Source organism: Schistocerca piceifrons, chromosome 4 (genome assembly GCF_021461385.2).
Source record: "Schistocerca piceifrons isolate TAMUIC-IGC-003096 chromosome 4, iqSchPice1.1, whole genome shotgun sequence".
NCBI lineage: Eukaryota > Metazoa > Arthropoda > Insecta > Orthoptera > Acrididae > Schistocerca > Schistocerca piceifrons.
In genome coordinates, this window is record NC_060141.1 from 386,209,315 (window position 1) to 386,220,579 (window position 11,265).

Here is an 11,265-nt window from a genome sequence, read left to right on the forward strand (position 1 = left end):
TCACGCATTAATGTTAAGAATTTCATGCATTAACATCACAGCTGACAGTTAACAGTCCTTCCACTTTATCATTTCTCAAGACAGTTAACAGCCTGTGACGTGACTATTCGAATATTTTCAGAACATAATTTTGAAATTCACAAAAAGTAACAAATTTTCATAATGTATTTTTCAAAAAATAAACAAACAATAAAAAAATGAAAAAGGTCCAAAGCGTACATGTACTAATCATGTCTCATAGAACTGGGAACAAAGTATTTATTGAAAATAAATTCAGATATCTATCACTTTTGGTTTCCTTATTACAATTTTCCCTTTTGTTACGACACTTTCACAAAGATGCACATTTAGAGAAGTCTTTAGTGTTTTAACAAATCATCAGAAAACCAAAATAACGTAGGCAAATTTTGAAGAGGTATCACGTGGAACTTCAACATATGTTTTATTGAACTAACTATGGAATACTGATGTGTGACATTTTCTCTTGACCTATACAAAATTTGAGATGGAGTCACCCTGCAGGGGATGCTGGAAGCCACCATCAATTTTTCTGCAAATTTCACAGTTCCCAGCACCCCTACATAGTGTGTCAAGTTAGGCTGCATGTATAGCAGTGGGCACAGGGCCTCTTTTGAAATTACACTTTTCTGTTTTTCTGAACTCAAATATGCAGGCTAGGGAACAAGAAACAGAAAAGCAGTCTCTGAACCCTAAACAACAATGACAGATTGCTGAATCATTCATGAAAGATGACTGCACAAGAGATAACATAGTTTCTCAAGAACACTAAATGACACAGTATCATAAAACATAATTACGAAAAATTACAACAGCAGGCACATGCTGAATCTCAAAGACATATGATTGTGAGTGGGTTTAGAAGGGGAATAGGGATATTAAAGTGAATGTATTAGGAATTCTTTCACACACACACACACACACACACACACACACACACAGAGAGAGAGAGATTTCGAAGTCATTTTACTAAAAATTGAAAATTTGATACAAACTTTTCATGTTTCCCGTCTTTATCACTTAGGTGTTTCTTGTGCTTATGATGATGCTTATGTTTCTTTTTCTTAGATTTCTTTACAATATCGGCCCCTTCATTCTCTGCTACTTTCTTGTCATTTAACACTTCAACAGAGGCATCGGAATGCGAGTCAACTGGGCTGCAACAAAAAGATTTTATCATAGTTTCGCTTCAAACAAAAGTAAACAGCGCACAGTTTTGAAACTAGCGTTCCAAGAAACCCGCAGCAAATATTACATTAACAACATCGGTTACATAGCAGTTACATGAAAGCTACCACCACGACATAGCATACCTATAGTTTACATATTGAGATGGAGCAAACAATAACGACTATAGCGCGTCGCGAACGTAAACGGGCAATGCGATCCACAAAACCGAAGTCGTAAATGCTGTTTGCCTCCCATCTTTATATTTATGGGCAAAACCCATTCGGCAACGACCCAAACAGCTAACACCAAATTCGTTACAAAAAAAATCTCGGCACTCATCTCGTGACTTTCCATTTGTGAGTATATACTACACTGTACTACGTTAAATTACTTTCGTGTCCCTTAACTCAATGTAGGGCTCATTACTCTCAAAACATAGTTTCAATGGCTCTATACCATATTTTTTTGACTTTTAACACGGACTTGCATAACAGAACAGCTTCATAGATGCGCGGAGTCCAACTAGTAATGTTCTCGCTGTGTAAAATGCTTCGTGAGACTCACCTCATCTTTAATTAAAGTTGTTAAAATCTGTACTTTAAATTATTAAATAGATATTACACGTATTCCACAACTACAGCACAAGTTTTTATGCCGCCATCTTGAACAGCAATTTCTCGAATTACGAGTCGCTTGTGTTCCTCCTTGCCACTGTCGATATAGAGCGTATCGCAATCTGTTATTTAATTCCTCGATTTTCATCAAATTTCATTTCAGTAACATTAAGTTACCACGTAGTAAAATTTGATGGGTAAAAACAAATGATGCTTCAAACTGTGCTAATTACTTTGTAAACTTTATCTTTTCATGCCAATTCACAATGGCCCTCAACGCACAACACACGGCGCCACCGTTACATTTAGGCTTATTCACACTGTCCGTCACGTCATGTTACATCTAGTCACGTGATCTCAACTTGTACAGCTGTTCTCAACTGTTTTCAATATATGCAAATAACAAAGAACGAATAAGAAACACAACCTAACAAAAAGCACTAAGAATGGAGGATGAGAGCATGGCTGCATATGGGGAGCAAGCAAGTTTGGTGTCATGTGATCAACAATGGACGATAACGTCAGATAACCTTGCTCACGAAAAATATTGATTGGTGACGTGACGTAAAATGAGGACCACTATGAATGCCGCAATTTGAAAGGTCCGTCCACGTGTAACGATCTGTCTGCGCAAATATCTGCAGACATCACATCGGCGCAGACAGATTGTTGCTTGCGAACAGGTGACTGGAGCAGATATGAGATTGAAATGTGCAACCTGGAAGTTGGAGTTGGAGGATTTGAGCGAAATTGCTCATATCTGTTGGTTCAAATCACTTCTGTGCAGACAAGCTGGATCGTGTGGCCAGGAGATCGCCGGAATCTGGTGCTACAACGCGTTTGAGTCAGCTGTTCATTCAGGCGTTTCATTTATGTATGTGTAGATTGAATTTTAAAATGACAGATACGTACCAGCATTTTAGATACCGGTAAATCGTTGCCGAATTTATCGTAATCTATAGGAATCATACACTCTTATGGAAAATTAAAAGTAGAGAATACAGCTATAGGGATAAGAAGGCAGTTCCTTATAACACTTTAACAGAGATATATTAGGAGTAGTTTTGACTGTATGACCTTTGCCTGCTATTATTTTCCCAGACACCCCATTTCCCTCGGCCCGCGAGCAAAATGTAAATCAATGAATACTTCGGAGTTAAGTCCGTTTTACATGGGACACGAGACACGAACAAGAAAGTCATCATCTGCCGCAGCGCTCCATGCGACACACGGTCGAACTACAACTAGTCGTCTGCTGTGAATTTTGAAATAGTCGTCTGCTCTACGTGACTGCTGATTTTGTTGTCAACGTCTAGCAAGTGAACCAACGGTTAAATTCACTTTTCGTGACTATCAAGTACTTTATGTCGTTTTGTAATGATTACTGTATTTAACTGTATTTCTGACGGACACTGTGACGCTGTATTTAGTTGTTTCTGTGCAGTTTGTGTGAAACGAAGTCGCATGTGTAAACAACCTCTCTACAAAATCTGGAAATCATGGACAAACCAATAAAAATGTTGCTTTTCTGTTGCCAATTTTAATTTGCTACACTAACTCGCGTTTTTCCTTTAGTGGAAGACACTTTAAGGCTCACGCGCGAATGAACAAGAACAAACTTTTAAGAACAGTTTCAGGTAGACCCGGATTACTGATTTACATTCACTTCCTCGTACAGGCGTGTTGTCATTTAAATTCCAGTGAGCGCTTATAGCAGATGTTCCGTCCGTTAACTGTTCATGAGATGAACGAACTACAATGTACCGCCGAGCAGGAGAGATATTTCACAAAGAACTTCGCGGTTTGTCAGTTCCGTTACTCACTCAGTCGGTTAGCATGCGTTAAGCACTATAATACGCGTGAGAATAGGATCCATCCTATTCCATCGAACAGCGATCGTATGCGTGAATCTTGCGCAAGTGATCCCGTCTGCACGTCATAGGTTGTCGGAACCACCGCGTCATGAGTAATCTTGCAAGCTCACATGTCCAGGGTAGAACAGGCTTTACCACCTTGGGCACTGTGGTGCTAGTGGCACGCAGTTGACCTGTGCTGGACAAATATCAGAAACAACAGCGCAAACAGACTAAAAACATAGTGCTTTGTCGTTTCCCTGTTTAGATATGTGAGAATATACGTAGTGTACATAAAGCCTGGGAACACTATCAGGTATTTACTGCCCAAGAACCAAATATTGTACCGACATTATACATATTATGTCATTTTGAAGTGAAACCCTGGAAGCTTTTTTCCATGTATACCACCACTGAGTAGTTTAGTAATTTGCCGATAGTTAGCGCTAGTAGCAAACGTGGCGAGTTCAAGTGCGGAGGGAGCTTTCTGTGTGTTGGAGTGCGACAAAAACAAGTGTGCTACAGCTGTCCAACGGATGTTTGGAACCAAGTATGGTAAGAAGCCACCAACAAGGAAGGCCATTTACCACTGGCACAACAAATTCGTTACGACGGGTTGTCGGGACCTGGCAAAGGCAAGCGGACGTCCAGTGTGAGTGAAGTGAATGTGGAGCATGTATGAGAGACATTCATAAGGAGTCCAAAGAAATCGGTGTGTCGTGCATGCCGCGAACTCGAAATGGCCCTGATAACAGTGTGGAAATCCTGCAATAGAAGCTGTCTATGAAACCATTCAAATTGGAGCTAGTGCAGAAGCTTAATGACGACAACAAAGACAAGGGTTTTGAATTTTGTTCGCTGTTGCAACAACTGAATAAGGATGGGGATGGCGTTGTTGATCGCTTAATTTTTAGCGACGAAGCCACTTTTCACACTAATGGAAAAGTGAACAGGCGTAACTGTCGAATATGGGGTACAAAGCATCCACACAAATACATTGAATTTGAGCGTGATTCCCCAAAGGTAAATGTTTTTTGTGCCTTGTCATGTCAAAAACTGTTCTCGCCATTCTTCTTCGCCGAGAGCACTGTCACTGGATATTCCTACTTGGACATGTTGCAGCAATGGCTGACGCGTCAAATGCAATTGGACTCTCTGTTCATCTTTCAGCAGGATGGGACTCCACCCCATGTTCGTCGTGAAGTTCGTGGGTACCTGAACACAGAGCCACCGCATCGATGGATCAGCCATGCTAGAGAACGGGACAGTTCAGTTCTCAGGTCAAGTGACTTTCTTCTATGGGGACACATTAAAGATCTGGTGTGCATACCGCCTCTACGACGTGATGTAGCAGAGCTCCAGGAGAGAATATGGGAAGCGACTGCCACAGTCGACGATGCCATGCTGGGGTGGATAGGGTAAGAAATCGATTACTGTATCGACATCTGGCGGTTCACAAAACGAATGTTTGTAAAAAAAAAAACTTTCAGACTTTCTCTTCAAAATGCAATCTGTTTGACATCTGTACAATGTTTAGTTCTTGCGCAATAAATAATTGAAAGTATTTCCAGACTTTATGTACACCCTGTATTATCGAGGTGTTATAAAGGAATTACAATGAGTTTATTTCATTATAAGGAGTATGTAACAGTAGTAATTTATTAAAGAAAACAGTACAGAGCTCGCATAAATCCGATGTATGTTTTGTGTTTCACATGCCCTATCTATTTTGTCACTCTATCAGCACCTCCCCCCCCCCCACCCCCCATGAACCACAGGCCTTGCCGTTGGTGGGGAGACTTGTGTGCCTCAGCGATACAGATAGCTATACCGTAGGTGCAAGCACAATGAAGGGGTATCCGTTGAGAGACCAGACAAACATGTGGTATTTTGACTAAGGTTCAGTGTTGATAACACCATTTATGTTTCAATGAGATAGGTAACCGGTTTCGGTTATTTTTACATAACCATCATCAGACCCATGGCTCCCTTAGGATGGTAGGCGGAGCTCTCCTCAGCTGCTACAAAGTCAACTGACTCTATTGATCACTGTATTCCAAAAATGTTTACTAAAATTAAACATGTGGTTCCTGAAGAGGGCAGCAGCCTATTCAGTAGTTGCAGGAGCAACAGTCTGGATGATTGACTGATCTGGCATTGTAACACTAACCAAAATGGCCTTGCTGTGCTGGTACTGCGAACGGCTGAAAGCAAGAGGAAACTACAGCCGTAATTTTTCCCGAGGGCATGCAGCTTTACTGTATGGTTAAACGTTGATGGCATCCTCTTGGGTAAAATATTCCGGAGGTAAAATAGTCCCTCATTTGGATCTCCAGGCGGGTATTACTCAGGAGGATGTTGTTATCAGGAGAAAGAAAACTGGCGTTCTATGGATCGGAGCGTGGAATGTCAGATCCCTTAATCGGGCAGGTAGGTTACAAAATTTAAAGTGAAATGGATAGGTTAAAATTAGATATAGTGGTAATTGGTGAAGTTCGGTGGCAGAAGGCTCAAATGGCTATGAGCACTATGGGACTTAACATCTGAGATCATCAGTCCCCTAGAACTTAGAACTACTTAAACCTAACTAACCTAAGGACATCACACACATCCATGCCCGAGGCAGGATTCGAACCTGCGAATGTAGCGATCATGCAGTTCCAGACTCAAGCATGGCAGGAGGAACAAAACTTCCGGTCAGGTGAATACAGGGTTAAAAATACAAAATCAAATAGGGGTAATGCAAGAGTAGGTTTAATAATGAATAGGATAATAGGAATGCGGGTAAGCTACTACAAACAGCATAGTGAACGCACTATTGTGACCAAGATAGATACGAAGCCCATGCCTACCATAGCAGTGCAAGTTTATATGCCGACTAGTTCCGCAGATGACAAAGAGATTGATGAAATGTATGATGAGATAAAAGAAATTATTCAAATAGTGAAGGGAGACGAAAATTTAATAGTCATGGGTGACTGGAACTCGATAGTAGGAAAAGGAAGAGAAGGAAACGTAGTAGGTCAATACGGAATGGGAGTAAGGAACGGAAGAGGAAGCCGCCTGGTAGAATTTTGCACAAAGCGTAACTTAATCATAGCTAACACTTGGTTCAAGAATCATAAAAGAAGGTTGTATACATGGCAGAAGCGTGGAGATACTGGAAGGTGTCCGATAGATGATATAATGGCAAGACAGAGGTTCAGGAACCAGGTTTTAAATTGTAAGACATTTCCAGGGGCAGATGTGGACTCTGACCACAATCTACTGGTTATGAACTGTAGATTAAAACTGAAGAAACTGCAAAATGGTGGGAGGAGGAGGAGGATATTAGTGTTTAACGTCCCGTCGACAACGAGACGGAGCGCAAGCTCGGGTGAGGGAAGGATAAGGACGGAAATCGGCCGTGTCCTTTCAAAGGAATCATCCCGGCATTTGCCTGAAGCGATTTAGGGAAATCACGGAAAACCTAAATCAGGATGGCCGGAGACGGGATTGAACCGTCGTCCTCCCGAATGCGAGTCCAGTGTGCTAACCACTGCGCCACCTCGCTCGGTAAAATGGTGGGAATTTGAGGAGATGGGACCTGGATAAACTGAAAGAACCAGAGGTTGTAGAGAGTTTCAGGGAGAGCATTAGGGAACGATTGACAGGAATGGGGGAAAGAAATACAGTAGAAGAAGCATGAGTAGCTTTGAGAGATGAAATAGTGAAGGTGGAAGAAGATCAAGTAGGTAAAAAGACGAGGGCTAATAGAAATCCTTGGGTAACAGAAGAGATATTGAATTTAATTGATGAAAGGAGAAAATATAAAAATGCAGTAAATGAAGTACCCAAAAAGGAATAAAAACGTCTCAAAAATGAGATCAACAGGAAGTGCAAAATGGCTAAGCAGGTATGGCTAGAGGACAAATGTAAGGATACAAACGCGCATATCACTAGGGTTAAGGTAGATACTGCCTACAGGTAAATTAAACAGACCTTTGGAGAAAAGAGAAACACTTGCATGAATATCAAGAGCTCCGAAAGAAACCCAGTTCTAAGCAAAGACCGGAAAGTAGAAAGGTGGAAGGAGTATATAGAGAGTCCATACAAGGGCGATGTTCTTGAGGAGAATATTATAGAAATTGAAGAGAACGTAGATGAAGATGAAATAGGAGATATGATATTGTGTGAAGAGTTAGACAGAGCACTGAAAGACCTAAGCTGAAACAGGGCCCCGAGAGTAGACTACATTCCATTAAAACTACTAACAGCCTAGTGAGCAAGATGTATGAGACAGGCGAAATACCCTCAGACTTCAAGAAGAATATAATAATTCCAATCCCAAAGAAGGCAGGGGCTGACAGATGTGAAAATTACCGAACTATCAGTTTAATAAGCCACGGCTGCAAAATACTAAGACGAATTCTTTACAGACGAATGGAAAAACCGGTAGAAGCCGACCTCGGGGAAGACCAGTTTGGATTCTGTAGAAATATTGTGACACGTGTGCCATTACTGACCCTATGACTTATCTTAGAAGCTATATTAAGGAAAGGCAAACCTATGTTTCTAGCATTTGTAGACTTAGAGAAAGATTTTGACAATATTGACTGGGATACACTCTTTCAAATTCTGAAGGTGGCAGGAGTAAAATATAGGGAGCGAAAGGCTATTTACAATTTGTACAGAAACCAGATGGCAGGTATAAGAGTCGAGGGGCATGAAAGGGAAGCAGTGGTTGGGAAGGGAGTGAGACAGGGTTGTAGCCTCTCAAAGATGTTATTCAATCTGTATATTGAGCAAGCAGTAAAGGAAACAAAAGAAAAATTCGGAGTAGGAATTAAAATCTATGGAGAAGAAATAAAAACTTTGAGGTTCGCCAATGAAATTGTAATTCTGTCAGACACAGCCAAGGACCTGGAAGAGCAGCTGAACGGAATGGACAGTGTCTTGAAAGGAGGATATAAGATGAACATCAGCAAAAGCAAAACAAGGATAATGGAATGTATTCAGATTAAATCGGGTGATGCTGCTGGAATCAGATTAGGAAATGAGACGCTTAAATAAATGAGTTTTGCTGTCTGGGGAGCAAAATAACTGATGATGGTTGAAGTAGAGAGGATATAAAATGTAGACTGGCACAATGGCAAGAAAAGCGTTTCTGAAGAAGAGAAATTGGTTAACGCCAAGTATAGATTTAAGTGTCAGGAAGTCGTATCTGAAAGTATTTGTATGGAGTGTAGCCATGTATGGAAGTGAAACATAGACGATAAATAGTTTAGACAAGAAGGGAATAGAAGCTTTCGAAATGTGGTGCTACATAAGAATGCTGAAGATTAGATAGATAGATGACATAACTAATGAGGAGGTATTGAATAGAATTGGGGAGAAGAGAAATTTGTGGCCCAACTTGACTAGAAGAAGGGATCGGTTGGTGGGGCATATTCTGAGGCATCAAGGGATCACCAATTTAGTATTGGAGGGCAGCATGGAGGGTAAAATTCGTAGACGGAGACCAAGAGATGAATACACTTAACAGATTCAGAAGGATGTAGGTTGCAGTAGGTACAGGGAGATGAAGAAGCTTGCACAGGATAGAGTAGCATGGAGAGCTGCATCAAACCAGTCTCAGGACTGAAGACCACAACAACAACAACATCAGCACCTCCTTTCAGATTAGTTATTTCTTATGATCTTGCTATGCGTTACATTATCTCAATAATGTCTCGTTGCAGGTTCCACTTTACCAACAGCGATGGTTTATTGCTGTGTGCCTTTTGGCATGAGCCAAGGTGGTAAAGCGAAAGGGGTTTCATTTCACGAATTTCCAGCCAAAGTGGCCTCAGAGAACAATGACTTAAAGCAATACCAAGAACAGATTTCACACCTAATCTCTACTCTAGATCTTATGCTGTATTTAGTCTTCATTTTCGAGCATGTGACTAACGACCTGGATTAAAAATTAAGAAACTGCAGGACTCTGTTGTTCCCTCGGTTTTCCCATATATCCAGCTTACTAAGTCGCAAAAGTCAAACAAGAACAGAGTCTTATTGAAAGGGTACAGTACCGCCCAACATTGAAAATAGGTACGAAATTCTTGTCAGAACAACACATTTTTTGTGTAAAAGTAACTCAATTTCAATTAATACAGCGAAGCCGGATACCAGTGTGGGAAAGAATGACAATTTATTTATTTAATTGATCACATGTGCACTCCCTCAAAATAAATCCCTACGTCCAGTTTGGTGAGATCTGTGAAAGGAATGAATGTATGGTCGTCTGCTAACCACAGATAGTGAATCGGAATATATGATCATCTTTGAGTCGATCCTTTGGCTACCTTTGGTGAGACCAAAGAGATGGAAGTTACCAGAGCTTTGAGCGTCTGAAATGTGGCTGACCAATAAGGTAGCAAGGTGCTTCTCCCACTTCGAGAGAGGTGCGAGAGAATCGGAATACGGCCATGTTTCAGCACTCTGCCGCTGAACCTTCTGCTGTAAAGACCTGTTTTTTTTGTTGTGCTCCGTGATGAAAGAGTGGAGGCATGGTATGGATGTGGAATATTTAAGAGTAGTTAGAATTAATACTTTCTCTTTCACAGGACCTTTTGTGGGGAAAATTACAAAGTGAGGCAGGTAATTTTAAGGGGATTGTAGTAAACCAACGGTCACAAAGAGCCCACGTGTAGTTATAAGTTGAGATACTTCCGTGAGCTTAAGCTGAAATATTTAAGAATTAATAGCGTGTGTACAATAAGCTGAAATATTTAAGAATTAATAGCATGTGTACAATAAGCTGAAATATTTAAGAAATAGCATGTGTATCATAAGTTGAAGTATTTAAGAAATATCATTCCGTGTGACGCTGAATTTAAACTCTGAGAGAGAATCAAGGTGAGTCGGCCGTTTTTCCAGCAACGCCACTTGGCTTGCATTGCACAGGAAGACGTGCGTTTATCTCCAGAGTTCACAGTAGGAAAGTAGAATTACGAAGTGGGGCAGTGTCGTGTGAAACTGGGATAAATATTGATTGAAGTGGGAAAGCGGAAAGTGATGAAGTTGTAACCGTTCTTTGTGTAATATTTCATATTGTTGTGTTGTGTATGTCTTGTAATTTGGGTATGTGTGTTTTGCATGGGAGTAGCAAGGTAGTTTCGAAAGATTTGTGGGTATGCCTGTTCCTTCTGTATCGCTCGATCTGGAGGAAAGTTTCGTGAGGATAATTGTGAGAGGCGAAGTGTGAGGTATAATAAAAGATCCACCATCCGATCCAGGGAGTGCACTGTTGCGGTAAATAGATTACGAGACCATAGTATAGAGATTCACTAACGTAAAGCCATGCCCACTGGGCGGAATTTGTTGTAGGTTGTAGAATTTGTGTGTTTAGGAATAAATCAAATAGTGAAAAGAAAGAGATTGGTGGCCTTTTTTCATTAAATTGTATGTTATTGTAATGTCCCGAATTTATAAAAAAGCCGTTAAATCAAAGACAAAAGGTAAATGTGGTATTGCCAGTGCGTAGTGTACAGTCAGAGTTCTATAAATCACTGATAGTCAGATGCGTGTTTCCGTTGCGTACTATTCATACAGGAGGATAATTTGTAACTAAATAGTAAGATACGAGA

General features: G+C 40.7%; 1 protein-coding gene across 2 annotated transcripts in view; it reads right to left on the reverse strand.

The window, feature by feature from the left end:
• LOC124795116 (serine/threonine-protein kinase PRP4 homolog) overlaps positions 1-1,898 on the reverse strand; it is a 164,002-nt gene extending 162,104 nt beyond the window's left edge. For both annotated transcript variants that reach the window (XR_007016646.1, XM_047258972.1), the window contains exons 1-2: positions 1,753-1,898; positions 1,014-1,175 (exon numbers count right to left, since the gene is read on the reverse strand). Coding sequence is in view for 1 of the 2 variants with exons in the window: in XM_047258972.1 (XP_047114928.1) it covers positions 1,014-1,175; positions 1,753-1,757 (167 nt within the window). In the remaining variant the exon portion in view is untranslated. The remainder of the gene's footprint in view (positions 1-1,013; positions 1,176-1,752) is intronic.
• Between the last annotated feature and the right edge of the window lie 9,367 nt (positions 1,899-11,265).